Here is a 23,273-nt window from a genome sequence, read left to right on the forward strand (position 1 = left end):
TGTTATCCATGTTGTCAGGTGATTACAAAAACCTAATTATATTCTATATACTTGTATTGTATTTAATTGTATCACTCCATTTGCATGGGTTTTTACAGAACAGTTCAGATACTTCCAATATGACATGAATTCCGACATGCGACTAGAAAATGACACGCAGCCATCTGTGCGCGCTGGGACTCTTTGAATGGCGCATATTTTGAAAACAAAAATTATGAAGAAAGAAATCAAACAAATATATTAAATCTTAATGTTTTTGTATATAAACTTAATTTTAAGTTTTTATAGTTGCATTATTTTAAATGATTGACCGTTTTTCAATATCTCAGTGCATTGAATATAAATAATAACAAAAAAATTTTAAGATGTTGGTCGTTAACATATTTTCATCATAATCATACATATAATTATGCTAATTTACTAATTAGTCATCTATTAGTAGAATAAATAAAATTAATGGTTATACAGCAAAATGTGAGTTTAGAACATTAAGAACTCTGATAGTTTTCTTATAAACTAAGTGAATCTGGTGTTTGTAGTAGATATTAGTATACATCACGATACAAGTGCGGGAAAGTAGATTCTTGTCTCGTGTGGCGTTTATGCTCGAGTGATTACCCGTATATTATCCGATATATTACCCGAGACACGAAACTCTTTCCCGAACATGTAATGTGCCGAATCGTATTTTTTTATGACCCCGGTGCCATAGGTATGTACGTACGGATGCAGACGGATACGGACGCGAATCGCAACTGTAGTAACATCACTAAAAATATCTAGTTCGATTATTTAGTACCAACACTACCGGTAGTGAGTAAAAGTGACTGTTGTTTAAAACTGTAGCGCCGAACGTACACATTTAATGTTCAAATGTCAGGTCTACAATTTACTTTTCAAATTTTCATGAATATTGCTTATTGATGAGTATGCTAATGTAAAAAAAGTTTTTGGGATGATTAATACATATCATTTTTATATATTTTCTTCTTCTTCTCATATATTCAAGTACTTCCATAAAATTAAGGCCTAATTCCACTAATTGTAGTTGAAAGTCTATCAATTCTCTATCATTTGCCATCTTATTGACTGCAATAATGTAAAGGTTAGATAGGCGTTCATTAAATGTGGTACGTTCGACGCTACAGTTTTAAACAACAGTCACTTTTGCTCACTACCGGTAGTGTTGGTACTAAATAATCGAACTAGATATTTTTAGTGATGTTACAAGAGTTGCGATCGCGTCCGTATCCGTCCGCATCCGTACGTACCTATGGGACCGGGGCCTATACGACGTGTGGAAAGTGCGATTTTCAACGCACGTTAATTACTGCCGAGCGTACAAGAAAGACACACTTTTGCGCATGAAGTATTGAAAAAATAATTAAATATATAAGCTGTATATATAACATTGCTAAACGTAGTTTTTACATTTGAAATGTATAACTGTTTTCACTGCATATTTTATACGAAAGTATGTGATGTAAAATATGATATAATAAAAATAAGATATATATATACAAATAGATAATCTAAAGTATCAACGAAAGAGCTCTAATAAAGAATATCTTAAAAATTTGTTGTTATTTATTTTCAATTCACTAAGATATTGAAAAAAAAAAACAGCAACCATAAAAACTTTAAATTCAGTTTATAATTATATACAAAGACATTATAGGATGTAATACATTTGTTTGATTTAATTTTTCATACTTTTTGTTTTTAAAACTTGCACTTTAAAAAAATTCCTAGCAGTAGACTGTTCACGTTGCACAGATATAGTTGCGCGCAGCGTTTCGTATCATTTCCAATGTGTCTGAATTATTATGTAAAAACCCTAAGGCTAACATAGATCGCAGTTGCACATGCACATGTATATGTACACACATATGCATTTATAAGTTAAAAATTATTGAAATGGTAAACGAATACCAATTAAATATCGATAGAATATAGTCAATATAAACAAATAAAATAGTAAAGTTTGTTAAAAATGTTTTCCGATTACAAATTCAAAGTATGTCAAAATTGAGGGTGAATAGAGTTAAACATGAACTTTTCTTTCGCGGTCAAACAAGAGCAAGTTATTAATGCAAATACACAAAGAACACGTGTTTACATGTCTACGAAAGTATCAATTTACATTTGTCTTATTTCTTAGTTGATCCTTACGCAAACAATTTTTGAATTAATACACTTCACTCTTGATGAATATGTCAATTTTGAGATGTGTTCATAATTGTGTGAAAAAGTTTACTCAACCAGCTGTTTCTTATTACTTCTGCACAAAGGGTACTATTACAATAATTATTTGTTAATATACTACTCAGAAAATTATTCATACTCAAAATAATATAACATTTTAGCTTTATATGCTAAAATATATAAATATGTATAGTATTTTAACTATAAGCTTAATAAAATTTTCACATTTCTGTTGGGATAAACAGTAATTACCCAACCCATTGAAATATCAGATACTGTAATATCATCAGAATCTGAAGACATGTCTAACAATCAAAATAAAAATCGAATTGTTTGGATTGATTTGGAGGTTCGTCATATGTCTGTTCTACTAAATTACTTAATAAAATTATATTGCTATTACTTTATGAAAACATGACCGCATATTTGTAGATGACAGGACTTGATGTTGAAAAGGATAGGATAATGGAAGTAGCCTGTTTAGTAACTGATGAAAATTTACATATTGTTAGTGAAGAGTTTTCCACTATTTTATATCAACCAGACAGCAAATTGAATGCAATGAATGAATGGTGTACAAACATGCATAGCAGTGTAATAAGACTTATTTTGTACTATTTAAAATTATTTAAAAATTTTCGTTTGAAATAAATGTTAATAATTTCACAGACTGGACTTACTGAAGCTTGTAGAAGAAGTACGGAAGATGAAAAGTCGGTGGATAGAAATTTATTGAATTTTATGATGAAATACTTACCAAAAGGAAAGTGTCCAATGGCTGGTAACTCTGTATATATAGATCGTTTATTTCTTCGAAAATACTTGCCTCTCTCAAATGAATACATGCACTATAGAATTATTGACGTTTCATCCATCAAAGAAGTCGTCAAGTATGACAATGGCATAAAATATGCAAATTGCATTTATAAAAATTAATTTACATTTTTTCATTTTCTAGACGCTGGCAGCCTGAAATTCATAAAGCAGCTCCGAAAAAAAAGTTAAATCACAGGGCTTTAGATGATATCAAAGAAAGCATACAAGAATTAGATTACTACAGGAATCATGTTTTTAATGCTAATCCCCTATAATGCTACTATTTTTTCCAGAAAGCCATTGATAAATAATTTTATAGAACTTGAGATAAAATGTCAATTTCCATTTGCAACTATTCAATACAAAAAATCAAATTGATAATGAAACACTTTGGGCAAAGTTTTCATTTAGAGAAGATTGCAATCAATTGTACAACATGTATAAATAGTTTCTAGGATATAATATTAATTTATCTAAGGGATAAAGGGCGAACACTGCTAAATAAAAACCATTAATTAAAAGATAGAATGATCATCACATTACTAATTAATTAATCAAGTATGCACAAAAATTGAATTGTATAACAGAGTTACAGAGTGCAAGAATTTACTAAGATTTTATAGAATAAAATAAATTTCATAAATCAAAAGTTGTTTTATATTTTAATAGCTAACCATGACAAGTGACCAAGTTGCATAAAAATATCAGTAAGAAATTCATCATCTTAAAGTTGCAGTACATTAATAAAAAGTAAAAAATCATCTAACTTAAACAACAAGTCATGATTACAAGTCTTCATTCTCAGTATTACAAAATATTCATGTAAATCACAACTCACAGAGTGTAAAAAAATAATTTTAAATCTTATTGGCTAATTCAAGTCTCATCTTATGGATTGTTTCAAACGCGAAACTACAGATTTCGATTCTATGTACTCTTTCTTTTTGTGTGGATCTGGTATGAAGCATTTCCATAGTCTCAATGTCTCATCTGCTCCAGCACTGAGAACTGTTGTCCCATCAGGTGACATTGCAAGATGCAATACCCTACTAGTGTGACCAGTTAATTCAGCCACTTTAGTCATAGCTGGATATTTCCAAATTGTCAGTTGATTTTGTGCATATCCATGACCAGATACTATTTCCTTATAAGTTGTAGACCAAAGTAATGAGCAAACTTGAGACTTAGTGTCAATTGTATTTAGACATGCACCTGGATAGAAAATAACAAAATATTAGGTAATCAGCTTTTGAAGTTAGTTCTTATTCATTAAATTACAATTATTACCTGTATTACAATTCCAAAATCTGATGGTTCTGTCAGCTGTACCACCCCCACTTGCCAAAACATGATTTTGCCAAGGACACCATGCAAGAGCTTTTACTGCAGCTTGATGCTGGTTGAGAGAATAAATAGGCTGTACATGAGAATGATTTTGACCAGCCATGCATGGCCATATTTGGAGCATGTTATCATTTCCTCCACTTGCTAAGTACTTTCCATCAAGAGACCATTTCAGGCCACAAACTTCTTGTGCATGTGCATTAATTGTTGACACAAGATGTTCACGTTGTCTCACGTCATGATGAACAATTTGACCTGCTCTATTATGCAAATCATTGCTCAATTATTAATATTTCAAGTGACAAAAACATAAAACAAAATTACCTGCAACCACTTGTCAATATGTGAGAATTCCAAGCAAGAGATCCGACTCTAGCAGCATGGCCACTCATAACTCTGACTCTTTTCATTTGACTGCAATCCCACAATTCTGTATTACCTACAGTTGTTCCTACAGCTAAGTATGGGCCTTCTTGAATCCAAGCCACCGAACATACATAATCATTGCCATCTAGCTCAAAAAGTTGCTCTATTGTGCCAGTTCCAGCATTCCACAAGTAAACATTTGCTCCTAAAGCTACTGCTAGAATATTGCTTGATGACCAGTCAACTAAATTCAAATCTGAAATTCATGTTTATAAAGCAACTTAATTATTTCTAGTTCAACAATTAATACTTACAATAGTCATCAACAATTTCAGGTGCATCAAGAATACGATCTGGTGCTTGTGGAATGTATCTTGATGAGGACTTAACACTGGATGGAGTTTTTGTTTGACTATACACCACTCTAAGAGGATTTTGATAACCGTCAGGAGGGGCTGGAGCCTTATTTTGATAACAAAGTACTCTCATGCTATTAACATCTCCTCCATGTAAATTTTCTCCAATCAAACGTTGCATTTCACGTTTGGAAGGACTTGAACAATCTGATGCATTGCTTTCTTGATCAGAGTTATGAGTTTGCTGTAACTAATTAATGAAATTAATACAGATTTACTTCAAGATTGTTTACAAATTATTACCTTGAAGTATCCAAGTTCAAAGTTTGTAGTTGACCTTGAAGGAATGAATCTATCACCTGCACAGGGAGTTTTTGATGTAGGTGTTGTAGATCGACCTGTAATATTGATTGTTATTGATAATCAATCTTGTTAGTTAAGTTTTATAAGTTCAAATATTACTTGGTGATTTTTTTGTTCCTTTTGATGGAGTTTTGCTTCTGATCCGAATAGAATTTTCTGATACTTTCTTGGGTGTCTTTCCTGTGCTAATACTATTGTTAGACATTGAACTACTCATAGCTTTCCGAGAGCTATTCAAACTCATATTGACACTATAAAATTATTTAAGATAAACGTAATTAGATGTACTTTTTTATGACAATAATAAATTTATAAGTCCTGTTATACCTGGAAGAGCTAGATGAATCTAAACATTTTTTCTGCCATCTAGGCACAGGTCCTTTGATAGCATCGTCCATTCTAGTCAAACTATTCAATTCCTTCATGTACCGTAAATGAGACATGCTTTCTGTTCTGAATTTGATAATAAAAGTATCATGCACCAGGTTTAACTTTAGTTTGACAAGAATTTTATACAATCGAAAAGTAAGGTTTCTAATGGAGCAAGGACGCGTGCATTGTCAAATTTTCTGTTCTTATTCAGCAGAGCTGTCCAAGGCACAGTAAATAAAATAACGTAAAAAGGTGAAATCAATAAAATTTAAAGTAATTTTTTTCTTACCTAATTCAAACTGTAGTCAAATTATAAATATTAAAAAATTTGTGGATTAAATTGAGTCTTGCCAAATCAAGCACAGCGTCGTTAAAAGGACATCGAAGAACGTGGACTTTTAAACAGCCGTTTTCAAGCAACCGTCTAATTTGAAATTACAGCATAAACGAGAAAATGTACAATGACGTTCACGTTCATCGAATAGAAATCAGCGGTCAGCATTAGCAGCGCACCAACGTCGTTATATAACCTGCGTGACCTGCGTTTGCTCTGCGAGCGACGTACCTATGTATGTTGTACGTCGTGGGCACTGCCGTGGCGAGACGCCAATTCAAATTTGTTCAACTTTACTTTCGAAACAATTGATTCGTTTAAATCTTCCAAGAATAAACTACTAAATTATAGATTAATTATTTAAAATAATACTATTTTGTTCAAGAAAATTGTAAATAAAACTATAAATTAAAAATTTTAAAGATTATAATTACTTCGGAATAATTGTTTTTTTTCTTTTTCATTTGCAATAAATTTGTCAAAAGTTGGTAATTGTATAATAATAACGTATACATGAAAAACTACCAATTATTTCTTTTATTACGTATAATATATATTTTTTCTATGTGTGCTCATATGTACATACATGATGCTTGTATAGGTATTTTCTTAAGAGTAAATTATTAAGTCAATAATGATTTGATGTCAGTAGAAAATATATGATCACACGCAATTTCAAAGTATGAAAAATGTTTGACATATTGTCCATTAGGTAATTTTTTATGATTATTGATAAATATAACTACAGTGATAATTTAAAGCTCAAACTTTCCTAACTTCTACGGGAATCAAATAAAACTAGTAAATAATGAGCAATACAAACGAAATATTGATAATTACAATTTCAACATGCCACTTGGATGACAGTATACATAATTTTAGTTTGATGCACTGCGTACTTAATCAAGGAACAAAAATGAACTATAAAATATATTTTAAATTTAATATTTACCTTCATTACAGTACTACGATTACCTTAAAATTATCACTGAGCTTAATTCTTATGTAGATAATATTAACACCGCAATCACCGTCCGCTAAGTAAAGTTATTTCTGAATAATTGTAAAATTCTTCAGGATTAATAATTCTTCCTAAGACAATTTCAACATTGGTCTATACCAATAACACAGTAACTAAGCATGTATACACACGTATTTAGTTATTGAAACCTCCATGCATTTGTACAAATGTGGTAGCAAAAAAAAATTTTTTTCATATATTTATTTCTCAAAATTAATGAAATTTCTAAATTTATGTACAATCACATACACATGGAGAATGTTTGTTTATTTAAATTTGGTTTTGAAAGGGAACATAAAACAGGATACATAAATATTAATAAAAAGCATCCAGAAAATAATTTAAAAACTTTAGTTATTAAATCCCACTTGTTTGTTTACATCAATTATTCGAAATATTAGCTTATATTAATATTACTCTCAATGTACAATTAATATATTTTAATTTAAAAATTTCTAATATACTTATATACTCGCTAAACAATACCACTTGGAGAAACTGAATCTTTTTAACATATAATTATATTTATATAAAAAAAATTGCCAGTATTCAGTGATGTTGAGAAATAATAATATTGTAAGCATACATTTTCAAAATTACAAAAAATTATTTTCGAACTCATTTAGACAATATCATCTCGTTGTTTTATTAAACACAAGATGATTACTTTTAAACGCTTTAGCGCTTCCCTCATCTTACATGTATTGCAGTCTAATTAGGAGACACAAAATTGAAAGAAATATATATGTACATACATAAATATGTATGTGTATATATATATATATATAAATATACACAAATATAAATATATATATTTATATTCATTTATAGATATTTATATATATATATATATATATTTATATATATAAATACATATAAAAATGTAGGATTTGAAACTCGAAATCAAAAGTAGACTCCTTTTTTATAATGTCTTTTGAAGCTTGAAGTCTTTGATGGTGATTTTGTGTAAATCTATTTATATTTGTCTTTGACAAGTCTTCCAGCACAGAGACATTAAAAACAACTCGATATATTTTTCCTTTCTTAGCATCTAAAGCACAAATCCATGCACTGAATGCTAAACAAAACTCTTATATGCTTAAAATTATTTCGTTCTTTTGATATTCTTAAACGAACTCACGGTCGTTGTCGTTTTCGGGCAACGCACGAGCAAAAACTCAATTACAAATAATGTATTTTTGTAGTCATATAATTCAAGTAGCTCACGAAAAATTATCGTTCGTCGCATCTGTTTTTATTTTCTTCATGGGTGAGTTGATCTGAGAGCGCATATCTGTTCCAATTCGTTTTCCTTGTATAGTATTTTTAACAGCTGTCGTTGGATCTGTAAAGTAAAATTTAACTTAATTAATGACTGAACATGAGTTAATATATGCGAATAATCATGATTTACGCACCTTGCAACCACCTCACTTGAGTAGCAGGTCCGTAACCTTTGTCATTGCGCGCAGCTATTCTAAAAATAATAGCCGGTTTAGTAGTAGTGTCTACGTGAGCTGCACTCAATGATTTGTTGGAGACAGAGCACGCGTTAGTGGGTCCACAGTAAACTCGAATAAACGAAGGTTGCGTAGGTGTCGTCGATGTTACATCTCCAGTATTCTCAGAAATGGCACCAGTACTTCGTACAACCAAATACACGGAATACTCTAATATTGGTCCAGAGTTGCTGGACGGCGGTTCCCACGAAAGTTGAGCACCATCAGGAGACTTTACTATTTTGATAGCACTTGGAGCACCAGGAAAGCCAGGAAGACATGTTTTGAAAGCTGATATCTGCGAAAAAATCAATAAACAAATTAAAATATGAATATATGTGCGTAAGCACATACGCGCGCGCGCGCACACACACAGACTTACCTCACTCCAAGGACTTTGGCCGCAACTATTTACAGCAGCAACTCGGAATTTGTACGCAGTTCCAGGTTCCAGAGCTACTTTAGCCCTGCCTTTGAATAAATCCGTAGTCAGAGCATGAGTCACATCCATTGGTTGTTGTTGGTTCCCCGGAAGAAAGTAATGTGAAACCGTGTAAGTTGTGCCTTTTATAATTCCGACATCATGCCATTCTACCGCCTTTTTCTCTTCTTCCTTAATTTCTATACTCTGTAAAATCGCTTTGTTTCAGTTGATATGCGAAGCGATAAAAATATTTCAATCGATATAGAATTTACTTACGTTAGTGGCGTTATTAATCGAGGGCTCGACTTTAGGCCTGGCAGCAACAGCAGTAGCAACTGCAGTAGTAGTAGTAGCTGCAGCTGCAGTAGCAGTAGCAGACGCAGCTACCTGTGCCGACTGAGTCGAACTCAAGGCAGCCGTTGCGAGTGTAGTCAGAGCTATCGAAGCGTCGCCTGTTGAATCGTCGGGTTTTTCCTGCTTGATGGAGGCTGTACTCGTCTCTTCAACCTTAATTGTAGTTTCAACTTTGGGTTGAAGTATCTCTGTGGTGGCTTTAGCCTGACCACCAGCCGTGTCTGGAGCTGTAGCACCGACGACTTCCGGAGTCTCATCCATTGGCTCATCTTTCGACGATAAGTCTTCTTCTTTGATCTCTGGGACAGATGGCTCAGGGTTTGTAGGCTCTGTTGTTGTATCGACAGGCGTTGGTTCCGGCTCATCAACGTTCATGGGTTCATCAGTAACCTTTGGTGCGGCAGGATCAGTCGCAGTTACCGTTAGAGCTCCACTGGCTGGTTCCTCCACCTCTTGAGATTTCTCAGCTTGAGCCTCGGCACAGCTAGATGTTTCCTCACTAGATATCTGGTTAGCAGTCGGCGGCTCGACGAGGGGTTCTTCGGTCGATTCCATCGTCAGTTTCTCCGTTTCCGCGACCTTTTTCGACTCCGTTTGATCCTTTAACGCTTCTGCAGGTTCCTGTTGTCTCTTTTCTTCTTCTTGTAGGGCGTCGGGCGTCTCCTCTTGTTCTTTCTTTTGTGTCTCTTCGATCACGGGGAGATCTGTTTTTTCGGTTGCTTCGATTATCTCTGCTGCTTTCTCTTCAGTGGGTGCGTCTTTCGCGCTAGCCTCCGAAGCGTCTACCTCGGTACTTGTCGGCTTATCTTCGGATGTTGGTGATTCATTGCCAGCCAAAATGTCCTCGACGCTCATCGCCTCGGATTCTTGAGTGGGCGTCGACTCAGCAGCAAGCTCGGCCTCCTTGTTGACCTCGTCGGTGGTGGTTGACGTCGTCGGCTCAGTTTCACCGGTCTCACCGGTGATGGCAGCGACATCTTGCTCCATTTCTTCTTGGGCATTGGAGTTAGTTACGGCTTCGGTTTCAGCGGCTACGGTGGACGGCTCCTCTTCTCCGGCCGCGGCTTCACTCTCATCCTCCGAGAAAATTAGATCTCCTGGGCCGTCAAGCTGCGGTATGACAATGTTGCCGTCGCCATCCATTTGTATGGGCTCCGTTGTCAGGGCTGTGTTAGCTGGATCCTGACTACCATTGCAACCTTCTTGAGCAGCAGAGACGGTGGTTTTGGGCTCCTGAGCATCGTCACAGGCCATCATAAAAGACAGACCACCTGAAGGCTCTGGTAGCGGATCGATGAGTCCGGCTTCGGCAGCCAGGGCTGCCAAGGCCGCGTCTGTGGTCGCAGGACCGTCCGAGCTAGTCGCCAACGTAGCCGATGGCTGCTTCTGTGGTGAAACGATGAGCATTTTACTGGTATCAATCGCGTCTGCCTGTGAGCCAGCCACGATCGAGCTGCTCGTCGGCACGAGGGTGACAGTCTTGCCGCCACCCTGCACCTGCAGCGTGACTGGCTTGCCCACGCCAACGGTAGCCTCGCCAGCAGCAGCAGCGGCCTTCTGGATTTGTGGCATGGCCACCAGCTGGTTCTTATGTAGAATCTGTTGGCCGGCCTTAGTCGCAATAGTAACGGTCTTGCCGCCTTGGCCGGGCATCGTGATAGTGAGCGGCTTGCCGGCGGTGCCGCCGGCCATTGCGCTCGACGACACCACGATCATTTTAACGCCTGGTTGATTGCCCACGTGGTTGGCTGCCGCAGCTGACAGCGGTACCACATTCACAGGCGTGCTGGCGAGACTGCTAGCTTGGCCGGCACCAGCCTGTGAGGTTGTCACGGCTTGCACAGCGCGAAGACCCGAACCCGAAGTCACCATAATGATTTGATTCGGCCGGCCAACGAGGTTGCCGTTGCCGCCGGGCTTAGTCAGCATAATGGTCTGTTTGCCGGCGATGTTCTGAGCCTTGCTCATGGCCACCAAATTGGTGCCTTTAACCGTGGTTAGCACCTTGGCTCCACCTACCGCGTTTGGACTGACCAGCCTCAGGATGGTTGGCTGCTGCGTGGCACCCGCCTTACCCGCCACAGTCCCACCGGTCTGCAGCGTGGTTTTACCCTGTATCAGGTTCATCTTAGGCATGGTCACCACCTGCTGGCCACTGCCCGCCTTCACCAGGTGTACCAGCTGACCAGGTTTTTGCTGCAGGATAATCTGCTTGCCCTGCTGTGGCGAGGTAGCTCGCAGAACGGTGGCACCTGGTGCGGCGAATCGAATTTGCTGTCCGGTTACGGTTTTCATCCTAATCGGAGTCCCGGCGGTCGCTGCTGCGGTAGCGCTCTGTGCCGCCACTACGGGCACGCTGTTCGTTACTTTGTGAGTCATAGCCGCGGCCGCCAAAGCGGCCATGCCGGACATTGCCGCAGTCGGTTGTGCCGCGACGCTTGTAGTCGTGGTACCACTGGAAACGGCGAGTGTTGTCGTGGGCGTGCTACTTGTCGTCGCAGCTGCAGAGACCACCAAATTGCCGCCGCTAGACACAACATTGGGCTGCTGGATCCTAATAACGTTGGTTGCACGCGAAACCACGGAACTGCCAACTGCGACCTTGCTGCCGGCAGGCGAACTTGCCATCTTTTGGCCGATTGCTTGCATGCGAATCGGTGTCGTTGCCGATTGGGCGGCTGCAGTTGCTGCTGCTGTTGCCGCCGACACTGCTGCTGGTCTACCCGATGAGGCTATTGACATCGACGGAGAAACATTCGCATTGCTGGAGGCGAGACTCGGTAAAGCTTGAGAACCAGTGGCAGAGGTGGTAACTGGCGTTGCAGATGAAGAAGTTCCAGAGAAACTGACGATGGTACCAGTAGGAGGAACATCGAACTTCTGAATTTGCAAGATATAGTACTGGGCCGAAGGAGTCGCCGTCCAGCTGACTTCCAGAGACTGGGTGGACGCTTTGATTAGCTGTACACGTGAGGGTGCTGGTGGTTTACTCACTTCCAAATACCAGAGGTCTTTGCAGCACACCTACGCACCGCAACATTTTTACAACCTGAATATTATTAGACAAATGGTTTGGATCTTACCTGGTTGTTCCACGCTTTGCGGTAACCGTCACGACCTGACCATATGTACAGGCGGCTGTGAATGCCGACCGAGCAGTGACCAGCACGAGCCCGAGGTACGTTTTCTTCGACTGTGTCAATAGTCAACTGCTCCCAGGTCATTGATTCTAAATTGACGTTTGACATGTACTTGTTATTTGTCGATTTGTTATAATTAAGTTCATAAATACTTACCTAAATTCAAGCAAGCCAATGTACTGGTACACTTCCATTCTTTTTCGTGGGTGGCTACTTTCACATCATCAACCACAAGAGGTACCCACCCACCAAATACATACATTCGGTGCCCAATCAAGGTGGCTGTGTGCAGAGAGCGAGGCAAAGGAGTAGGTCCATGCACAATAGGCTTGTTCCAAGTCATGCTGTCAACATCCAAAAACCACAAATCCCCCAAACGACAGCCGCTCATGCCACCATAAATCACCAGACATGATTTCCCAGTCCTTCTGTCAGTATACGCAACTCCTGTGTGTGACTCCCTGGGAGGAGGAGCATGACCATGAGTTGTAGGAACTTCCCAGGCTGTGGCTCCGTTTGGCAATAGCTCCAATATGTACAGGTCATTCAAATATCGAGGTATGTTGTTCTTCGGATCATCACTGTCATTTGCCAATCCTCCAAACAGGAAGACTTTATTTCCAATCAAAGTGAAACTATGTCCCAGTCTTGGACATGGAGGAGGCTCCTGCTTGGGTGGTCTGGGCTTGAGTCTCTTCCATTCCCATCTGCTGGCTTGCAACTCATATAACTCGTTGGAGTACTTGCCATACTCTACCATGCCACCAAAAACTAATATACGCGTGCCATCCACGACAAATCCATAAGCAGCGCATCCGGGAGGGATGTCTCCCTTCGTCGAGGGAACAAACCATTGATTGGTAGCTGAAAAGAATCAATGATATTTGAAAGTTTCGTTGACAACAATGACATGTGGTGGAACAGCTGGGAATGGCAGTGCTATGCAGCCGGCAACGGCTTGCTATGGAACGCGAAACACGGACCGTCGAGTTTAAGCAATGAACCGCGTTGTGTGCGTACATATATATGCATATCTGTAAACGTATAGTAAATTAGTAACAACGGCTAAAATGAAAAAAAATTGCCAGGAATGCACAAAAATTTTATTTCATGCTCGCGACCAGTGATCGTTCATTGATAAACAATGAAGATAAAGGCCTATAGGGAATCCGAGTGTACAGCAGTTGCAGTAGTAGTGGTAGATAGGAGGAGGGGCATCAAGCGCGTAGACACTGGCAATATGGCGGCTATGGAATCCGGCCGGTGAGCCGCCATGTTGAATTAGCATGTCTCTGGCGTAGAAGCCTCTCCTATGTAGCGTAACAATGATGGAGGTGCCGCCGCCACAGCCGCGGGAAACGAATGATGCTCACCAGTATTGTAAACATGCAGCTCGTCGACGATGCCCTCGTTACCACCGCCGAAGACCACCATAAGGTCCTTTATGGCGACTGCGCGATGCCCATGGCGAGGTCGAGGCTGGGGCCCGCTCGGATTTGAGATTTTCTTCCACTGTAACACGGGAGCCGCCATGATGGTTGGGAGCAGTGCGCTCGCTCGTTCGCAATCACATCACATCAGCAGCGACACTTTCCATGTCCCCTCTGCTTTCGCCCTTACTCACTCTGCGACCTCTATCCCTCTCACGCGCGCGCTCTCTCTCTATCTCTCTCTCTCTCTCCCTCGTTATCTTTCTCGCTCACTCTCCGTCGAGTTTCGATTTGCTTTGAAATGATCTTCTACACAGAATGATCGACAGTCCCAACGCACGATCGCGCGCGCGGCCTCGTAGGAAAAAAACTCGAGCGAGTCGGAATGAGATGGAGGGGGAACGCTAGCTGCTGAGAGAGGGACGGACAACTGAACAGAACAAAACGAACGATGTTCTGACAATACGTAAGCACTTGGTTTGCAATCACATTCGGCTTTTATACTGCCATCACAAACTGATCCTAACCTCCAGCAAACACCACTCGGTTTACAACGAACGAAATAGTTACACTGAATGCTGCTTAACATTCAGACGATGCCATGCACAGGTTAAGTGGCGCGCGCTCTCTAGCTTAGCACTTGGCGGCGAACAGTCGCACCATGCACTATACCCGCTGCCGGCTGCTTCTGTTGTAGCAGAAGCAGCAGAATTTATGTATGGTGGCGCTGCACACGTTCGATAAGAAACACCAATGGCAGTTGCTGTCGCCGTCACTGCGAACTACCGTGTCCCGACTCGTTCTGTATCGTGTCTTCAATATATATATTTATATATATGTATATACGAGGTTATTTGTCCGTCCCCACCATGATCTCTATGCTGTATCCAAGCTGACGCGACAAATTCGCGTCGGCGCGATCTGCAAAGTAGAGAACACAACAGACAAGGCGAATGCAGTCACCAAAATTTACGAGATCTTGAGCGAGGTGGACGAGAACGGCATTCATGAAGCAGGTTACGGGCGTGCCGCACACAAAATCACCAGTTTTCTTCCTAATTGTCAACAGCAAAATTGAATTTTTATAAACTGAAAGCTAAATGCACTTGCACAAAGAAACAAGCCACCATCTACTTGTGGTGCTTTCGAATAATGTACTTGCACAATCGTTTTTTCAGCTCTTCTGCGCCACGCTCTCTCTCTCTCTCTCTTTCTCTCTCTCTGCGCTGTGCACGAGCGTCGGCCGTGAGTTACGAACACAGTTAGAGAGGCGTTCTCGTTGTCCATGCATCCACGTAATACATATGTTAATTATTGTACTCTAAGTTAAAACAACCACTATGAAAATATTACGCATAAATAATATTACATGGAAAGTAATTCTTCGTGAATGACATGTATGAATTATTATTGCAATAACATTTTTTTGACAGCTTATAAAATGAACTAATAATAAAAAATAATTTAACGGAGAAAATAGCTTATATTGAATATTTCTATCATCCAAGGTAAATGCAAACTAAAGTCAAAATTCAAATTCTGACTCGAGTTACGCATCATATGATTAGCCGGTGATGTGACAACTGATATCACGCTGAAATGCTAGCGATTGTTAACGTGGAAGTTAATCCTTAAATTTCTATTTTTTTGATTTCACGAACTAATCATTTAAAACAATTCCAGATGTCTGAAAAACAATTGAAATCTAAACGATTCTACTCGAGCGGTGATCTATCCGCGTTCGTCATATTGGAACGTAATTGGATGGTTGGATTTTGAGCGCCACTTTGGAAATTGCATGTTTGAAAACTAAGTATAAAACCGTCAAGACTGCGTATTTTGCGTCTTCTGCACTTCTTAAACCACTGAGTACTTATAGGGAGGTAGACAGTAAACTATAGTAGTGTTCTGGAAGGTACAGAATCACACATGGAACGAGAACATCACATGAATATTCCTTCAGTGTGAAAAGGCCCTAAAGGCTAAACGAGCGGTGTGTATAGTCATGGAGACTCCATGTGTATAGTACAGAGCTACAGCCGCGTTAGGGCTGATTCTCCAATAGGTACGAAAAGTTATATGCAACAAATTGCTGCCAACTTACAAATTCAAAATAACTCAACTTTGCAATTTCATGCAACATAATATCAATAATGATAACGAAATTACCTTAACTTATAAACGTTTTTTTTAATATTATATTTAATCTGAGTAATTTGAATATTTTTTACACTTTTATTAAAATATAATTGTAGTATTTAAGTTTGTCTAATCATTTGGAGGTTATGTTAAGCATTTGTCATTTCAAGTTGGCAGCAGCAGAAAATCCACTATAGAAATAGCTTGTCGCGTACGATTTTCGTGTCGGTGAATCAGCCTAAGTCATGCGTCAAATTTTATGTCATTTTGGAAGTGTTAGAATCCATTCTGTAAACGCCCGACAATTTCCGAGACAATAGAGTTAAGACTTCAGACTAGTGGGTACTTTGGTCTCTTTTGGAGCAATTTGTACACCAATTATCTACGGTCTGAGAAAGAGCGTACATTTTAAAATTAAAATTTAATTACTATATTTTCATAAATATAATGAAGCTATTATATTATGCAGTCATTTAATTATATGTATTTAAATGTACTATCGACGATTAATTTAATTTTTAAAACAGAGTATCCATATTATATTTATAATAAATAGTAATTGAATTCTTTATTTAAAAATACGCTCCTTTTTAAAGTCCCTATAAATAATTAATACATATACAGATGGGCTTCACTATGTTCATGCTATCAAGCTAAAATGGACGTTACATACTTTGAATGTGTGAGAAATGTTCTGCATGCACCCTAATAATGCGCGCGCCGATTTTTTGTCTCAAAACAGCTGTACTGTCAGCGCCATTCGTGCTTGTGTCGTCTGGACCTGTGTTCGTAAAAGTAAGTTATTATGTAATTGTTTATTAAATAATTCTCATGATTGTATTATGCGAATCGTTAAGCTCGCATCAGCTGTAATGGCGAGTACTTTTTTATTGAGTTGAGAGACATTCAGTGTTGATCAATGCTTATATTTATCTCTGAAATTGTGGTTATGTGCGTATCGTCGACTCTTTATTGAAATGCTTGCTAAAACAGGCCGATGATTTTCAGAGAGCGGAAAAATGGGATTGTATTTTGGTAATTTGGCCAAAATTCGAGGCATCGTCTATTTCAGACTCAGCCCCCATGAACAGAAAGCATGGGCAGGAGCATTCAGTCACGGGTTTCCTAACATGATACGTCGATTTAGGGAGAGCGTCTTCAAAGTAGTCCCGCGTAAGTATACGCGAATGGATGAATAAATTAGTTTGACCAGCAATTACATTAACGAACTTACTTGCAGCAATGCTCTTGACGTACATGCTAGTCGATTGGGCAGATAAGGAGAACGAACGCTTGTCAAGGAAGAACCCAAAGGATTATGAGAATGACAAATAATGCGATACTTAGCCAATGATTTATAGTTAACGATTCTTTTGTTATCAATTAATAAAAAAGCGTAGCAATTCCAGAAAGCTTGCTTAACGCATGTAAACAATAAGTTGTTAAATACAGTTGAAGAAATGGTTGCGTACAATCGACGTTGATCGTTTGTCGATCCCTTCTTAACCGATCCTAATCTCGAGATATCCGAGTATTCCTTCAAGTACCGAGCCGATAGTGGGCAGGATAGGAGGTGGTAGGGGAAAAGTAGCGAGCACTGGCAGGGGGGACGGCACGAGTAGAAGTGGTGGTGGTTCAGCTCTCTCTCAACAGGTAGGTATGCGTACACCTACGTGGACTGCTGGCATACCGATGCGTCTGCAATTGCAGTGTGTGGCGAGCCAGCGAGGAGACAGCCGATCGCCCAAAACTTATCGGAGTGTCGCAGGATAGAGTTGCGCTCGTGCGATGAGCCGCAGCTTGGACGCGGCCGAGAAGACGAAACAGCAGCTGCTAAGCCAGTGATAGCGAAGAGAGGGTCCGACCGGTGAGTATGCGAGTCGACGGTCGTCGCGAGAAACGACTGCTCGGGCAGGCCACGGCCATTAACTTTCACTCGGAGCCGCCGCGAGCAGGAGAGCATGGGCGCCAGGCAGCAGCAGCAGCAGCAGCAGCAGCAGCAGCAGCAGCAGCAGCGGCGGCGGCGGCGGCGGCGAGGAAAGTAGGATAGGCCTGGCCGCGAGAGGCAGCGGCGCAATTACGTCACTCGTTGCATTCCGCGACTCGTTTTCCTCGCTGGCTGAACGAGTGCGCTAGGCGTGTCCCGGCAGCTCTCTCGCCGCGTCCTTATACGCCGCCGATCGCGCGGCGGCGCGAGTCGTTGACCCGCTAGCAATCCGCGCGACGTACACACGCACGCGCGCGCGGAGACATTCCTATGGTAATCGCGGCTTTCCCCGCGCGGAATGCCTGTCGCTGACAGCCCGGGACGGCCTGTTTCAGATCGGCAGAGCGCCGCAGCCGCGCCATGCCCTACTACAGCTCGGCCGGCCACGGCAGCCCCATGTACGGCTGCAAGGGTGAGGCGGGCGCGGGTCCGCCGACGGCCGCGGGCGGCGCGCCCGAGTCCAGCTACGCCATGGAACACCTGGCCACCTTCACCGTGACCAAGGACACGGGCATCGTCTACCCGGCCGACGGCATGCGGCGCCTGCTGCAGCTGGAGAAGAGCAACGGCATCTGGAGCCAGAAGATGCAGATGCGGCTGGAGCGCAGCTGGGTGCTGATCATGGACAACGAGACTGGCGTGAGTAGCAGTGGGCGACTGGCCGGCCGACCTAACGCTCGACTGACCGCCGCTTATCGGCCGCAGGCGGTGATGGAGCGCTTCCCCGCGGGCCTCATCCAGGAGCCCACGGCCTTTACGTCGCGCGACCCCATGGAGATGTACAACAACATCCTGGTGTTCACGGTGGCGGACGAGGCAGGCGGGCAGCGCGCCGAGATGCACATCTTCCAGTGCCAGAGCGTGTCGGCACAGGACCTCGTGGAGGACCTGAAGATGCTGCAGGCGGGCAAGCTGGGCGGGGCGGGCGAGGCGCGCGGCGCGCGCGCCCCCATCCCGCCGCCGCCGGCGCTGCCGCCGCCCGAGCCGCCGCTTAACGGGCTAGGCCGGGAGCCGGGCGCTGGCAAGCCGCTGGAGGGCGCGGCGGCCGAGGCGCCCTCGGCCGCGCCGCCCGAGGAGGCCGCGCGCGACGACAACCAGGACGAGGTCTCGTCCACGTCCTCGGACAAGTACGAACGCGACGTGAGCGTGCTGAACCACTGCTTCGACGACATCGAGAAGTTCATCGCGCGGCTGCAGCACGCGGCGGCGGCGTCGCGCGAGCTCGAGCGCCGGCGTCGCCAGCGCAAGTCCAAGAAGCGCAACCTGGGCGACGGCATGCTGACGATGCGCGCCAAGCCACCGCCCGAGCTCGAGTTCGTCGACATCTTCCAGAAGTTCAAGCTGTCGTTCAATCTGCTGGCCAAGCTCAAGGCCCACATCCACGACCCGAACGCGCCCGAGCTGGTGCACTTCCTGTTCACGCCGCTGGCGCTCATCGTGGACGCCAGCCACGACACCAGCTACGAGGCCAACCTGCCGGCCAGGGTGGCCGCGCCGCTGCTCAGCCGCGAAGCCGTCAACTTGCTCATGAACTGCGTGACCAGCAAAGAGACGGAACTCTGGCACTCGCTGGGCGACGCCTGGCTGGTGCCGCGGGAGCAGTGGAAGGGCCACGTGCCGACCTATCACCCGGTCTTCATGGACGGCTGGTCGCCCGACTTCCCGCCGCTCGGGCCCGACGAACGCGACGCGCCGGCCCACGCTCACGACCACCTGGCCTCGCTGCTCAGCGCGGACCGACGCAAACGCGACGACCCCTCGCCGCCGGACCACCACCGCCACCACCACCACCAGCCGGCGCAGCACGCCGCCGAGTCCTACTACGCGCACAGGTGGGTCGGCCCCCCGAACCCTAGCCGAGTGCCTAGCCGCGCGACCGCCTGACCGACCGATCGCCTCCTCCGCAGGGAGCTGGACGAGTCGCACTACAGCAGCGACTACCTGGACTACGAGGGCCGCGAGGAGCGCGCCGGCCAGGAGTACCTGGAGCGCGGCTACGAGCGTGGCGCACCCGAGCTCTACGGCGGCCGCGAGCCCGAGGGCCGCGAGCGCGAGCGCGCCCACAGCGACATCTCGCTGGACTCGATCGAGCGCGGGCCGCGCGCCGGCGGCGCGCAGGAGGCCTGGCTGGACGAGCTGGCGGCGCGGCGCGCCAAGGTCGTGCAGGTGACCTACCCACGCACGGCCAACAACGACAAGGAGCTGACGGTGGTGCGCGGCGAGTTCCTCGAGGTACTGGACGATAGCCGCAAGTGGTGGAAGGCGCGCAACTGCCGCGGCCAGGTGGCCCACGTGCCGCACACCATCGTCACGGCTCACAGCCCCGGCCCGGCTGCCTCGCCCGACAGCGAGCTCTTCTACGCGACGCGCTACCAGCGCCAGGTCTACGGCTACGAGGTGCGTATCCCCCGCGGCCGCCCCGCCCGCCTCGCTCGCCTCTCACCTTTTGTCCTCGCCGCAGGACTCGGAAATAGACGCCGCCAACGCCAGTCCCGGCTCGGAGGCGCCGCACCGGGCCCACGCCATCCCGCCGCCGGCCCCGGCCGACTGGGTGCGCAAGGAGCGCCTCGGCAAGAAAGGTGAATTCAGATACTTCTAGCTGCGGCCATCCTGACCCTCCCGCCGACCTGCGTCTATCCAAAGCCACGTACCTCTTTCCCGCCCCGCCGTTGTCGTTGTGCAGCAGCTTCGCACCTGACTCGTTTCGCGCGCTCTGTTGTGTCTTGCGTGCGCCAACCGTTTGTATACTTGAACCCTCTAGAAACTCTTCCTTGTAGAGATCAGTTGCGCGAGAAGCACTGGCACGTACGTATATCTATAATGTCACATCCCGATGGTCAGTGCCTTGAACAATCAAATCAAGTATTTAGTTACTAGTACCTCATCATCATCGTCATTACTTTTATCGTCATCATCATTTATTATTATTATTATTATTAATATTATTATTATTATTATTATTATTATTATTATTATTATTATTATTATTATTATTATTATTCAATATTATCTTTATTCTACTGAGATTTTTAACGACGTATTTTCGTGGTTGTCTCTTCAAGTTTCCTCTCTCTCTCTCTTTGTATTTTAAAGATTGTTTATCTTTTTTATCAATTTTTATAAAGATCTTTAGCAATTAACCTTCTTTGTTTATTATTATTAATTTGATTTTTGTAATAATGAGCATAAATCTGTTCAACGTAAAATTTAAACTGTTAAGAGTGTCAAAATAATGATTAGCTAGTATCAAAAGTTCTTTATATTTAAAAACTAAGCAACTATTATAGGAATTTTAAGTGCAATTATGTTTTCAAGTATATAGCATTTGTACAAAGTTATACTGCAAGTTAAAAACATGTACGTACTTAATTGAAATATATGTATGTATTTTCAGCAAACACCACTATCTGTTTTCATATGTTTCGTTATAGAATGTCAAGCGTTTTGTTGAAGCTTTTTAAGATTACTTTTTAGCTTGAGACTGCTATGGGCCCATATTTCATTCATGTTCAAGTACGTTGCAAATCGTATTGGATTAATATACAAGCTTAACCGCTTCCACTACCATATTTAAAAGTCAAGAGCTCGCTATCACGCATGGCAGGTGTAAATTATTTTTCGCGAAGCAAGGAAGAAATTGCAACTGCTTCATCTGTGCGCTGGCGGAAATCGAGTAGCTTCGGTCTGTTATGAAAACAATTGTAACTGTAGATCAAACTGCATTGTTCTTCAGGTGACTCTTCAAAGATAAACTTGAACAGTGATACTACCAGTTTGACGTCAAGTGAAAGCACGTATGCCGAAACACGTGTCCCGCGAAACTTGAAATTGCAGAATGTGTTGCCGCCGCTTTCACCACTATTACCCGTTGAGATGCCCAATCCAAAGATGTTGAATAAAGCAGTGAGCGTTGATTCGACCAGAACGATCGAACAAGTTGAAAGTCAGTATTTCTTGTCACGACTAAACTCTTCATTCGGTTTACTAGCTTTTTGTAAAGGCTCGCTCCAAGCTGATCTAACTAGAACGTACGACGACGTGATTTCCGTCAAAATATAGTATCCCGTCTTCTAAGATGCATACTACTAAATTAAGCAATGCCGTATTTTTATATCGCCGAACATCACCGAATGCAAGCCGACATCAAATCTTTTCTTTTAAAGAAAGTTGTTGGAAAAAGTTTAACTGTGCAAAAGTTAAGTTGGTTTGGAATTTAAGAACAGGTCTGAAAAAATTTGATCTAGTACAACTTATGTGCAGTTTAACTTGTTGAAAAAAAAAATTAAACTTTTTCCTATCGAAAGGAGGTGATCTACGCTTCCATTTGCTGCTATTGTGAATGTTCTACATTGCTTAATTTATCGGCCGTTAACTTTACGTAAAGTTTCTGTAATCATGGAATAATCGGTCGTTCTTACATCTTGCGTGTAAAAAGTCGTCAAAATTGCAGGCAATTCGATAACCCGCGTGTGATAGTCCTTCTTAATAAATTAAAATTGAAATTCTCTGTGCTTATTTTGGAAACATTTTGAAAGAAACCCCGAAAGTTTTAAACAGCTCGATGGCCAGCAAGTAACGAGCCGCTCAAGCTTTTCGAACTTTTACAAAAGTCTACGATGTACTGATACAATTTTAAACCACGAGTATAGGCCAGGATCAAAGGGGTCAAATTCACGAAGAACTGAAACACGTGTTAACAAAGCGTAGAGAAAAGAAACAAATAAGAAATGATGACAAAATATGCCCAAAAACGGAGGAAAAAAAATTATCTTACGAAATTCAAGCCTGGAACGACCAGAGATTTTCGCAACAGGTGAGAAACGACATTAAATGTCTTGTTTTCTTCATGTTTACATGCGATTTTTATTCAATGTTAATTTATCCGTAAAACTATTATTTGCTATTTATTAATTTTGTTTCAGAGCAAATGATTACAGGATACAGAAAGTTTAGGTAATTATTAAAAATTCTTGAATGAATGAGCCAACATATCGTAACTTTTCAACACCACATCGCATATATGTATACAAAACTGTATTTCATTCAAATACTTTGTAATTAAAAAAAGATTATTGTTAATAAAAATTCATAAATGAAATGAAAGCTACAAATTAAGAAAGTTT

The 23,273-nt window shown here is 42.1% G+C and overlaps 5 protein-coding genes across 5 annotated transcripts; 3 read left to right on the forward strand and 2 right to left on the reverse strand.

Moving 5' to 3' along the window:
* The first annotated feature begins 1,847 nt into the window (after positions 1-1,847).
* Positions 1,848-3,303, forward strand: LOC131675731 (oligoribonuclease). The gene is made up of 5 exons (XM_058954840.1): positions 1,848-2,292; positions 2,451-2,554; positions 2,638-2,799; positions 2,875-3,095; positions 3,164-3,303. The coding sequence occupies exons 1-5, from the start codon at positions 2,208-2,210 to the stop codon at positions 3,294-3,296; spliced, it is 705 nt and encodes a 234-aa protein (XP_058810823.1). The 5' UTR covers positions 1,848-2,207; the 3' UTR covers positions 3,297-3,303.
* Positions 3,304-3,901: 598 nt separating this feature from the next.
* LOC131675730 (cell division cycle protein 20 homolog) lies at positions 3,902-6,251 on the reverse strand. Its single transcript, XM_058954839.1, has 8 exons — positions 6,112-6,251; positions 5,778-6,038; positions 5,550-5,701; positions 5,391-5,485; positions 5,046-5,337; positions 4,690-4,987; positions 4,309-4,625; positions 3,902-4,233 (listed from the first exon to the last, which is right to left on the reverse strand). Exons 2-8 carry the CDS (start codon positions 5,891-5,893, stop codon positions 3,905-3,907), a joined length of 1,599 nt encoding a protein of 532 aa, XP_058810822.1. The 5' UTR covers positions 5,894-6,038; positions 6,112-6,251; the 3' UTR covers positions 3,902-3,904.
* A 482-nt stretch (positions 6,252-6,733) lies between these two features.
* Positions 6,734-15,921, reverse strand: LOC131662830 (host cell factor 1). The gene is made up of 7 exons (XM_058932789.1): positions 13,968-15,921; positions 12,751-13,458; positions 12,538-12,683; positions 9,377-12,478; positions 9,059-9,304; positions 8,596-8,974; positions 6,734-8,522 (listed from the first exon to the last, which is right to left on the reverse strand). The coding sequence occupies exons 1-7, from the start codon at positions 14,125-14,127 to the stop codon at positions 8,401-8,403; spliced, it is 4,863 nt and encodes a 1,620-aa protein (XP_058788772.1). The 5' UTR covers positions 14,128-15,921; the 3' UTR covers positions 6,734-8,400.
* Positions 15,922-16,837: 916 nt separating this feature from the next.
* Positions 16,838-17,634, forward strand: LOC131662837 (cytochrome b-c1 complex subunit 8). The gene is made up of 3 exons (XM_058932797.1): positions 16,838-16,958; positions 17,172-17,336; positions 17,404-17,634. Exons 1-3 carry the CDS (start codon positions 16,853-16,855, stop codon positions 17,496-17,498), a joined length of 366 nt encoding a protein of 121 aa, XP_058788780.1. The 5' UTR covers positions 16,838-16,852; the 3' UTR covers positions 17,499-17,634.
* Positions 17,635-17,695: 61 nt separating this feature from the next.
* Positions 17,696-23,237, forward strand: LOC131662831 (epidermal growth factor receptor kinase substrate 8-like protein 2). Its single transcript, XM_058932790.1, has 9 exons — positions 17,696-17,816; positions 17,874-18,030; positions 18,486-18,789; positions 18,856-19,982; positions 20,058-20,547; positions 20,612-20,729; positions 21,884-22,093; positions 22,800-22,963; positions 23,073-23,237. The coding sequence occupies exons 3-9, from the start codon at positions 18,511-18,513 to the stop codon at positions 23,079-23,081; spliced, it is 2,397 nt and encodes a 798-aa protein (XP_058788773.1). The 5' UTR covers positions 17,696-17,816; positions 17,874-18,030; positions 18,486-18,510; the 3' UTR covers positions 23,082-23,237.
* Positions 23,238-23,273: the final 36 nt, after the last annotated feature.

This window comes from Phymastichus coffea, unplaced genomic scaffold (genome assembly GCF_024137745.1).
Source record: "Phymastichus coffea isolate CEN01 unplaced genomic scaffold, Cenicafe_Pcof_1.1 PCOF00028, whole genome shotgun sequence".
Classification (NCBI taxonomy): domain Eukaryota; kingdom Metazoa; phylum Arthropoda; class Insecta; order Hymenoptera; family Eulophidae; genus Phymastichus; species Phymastichus coffea.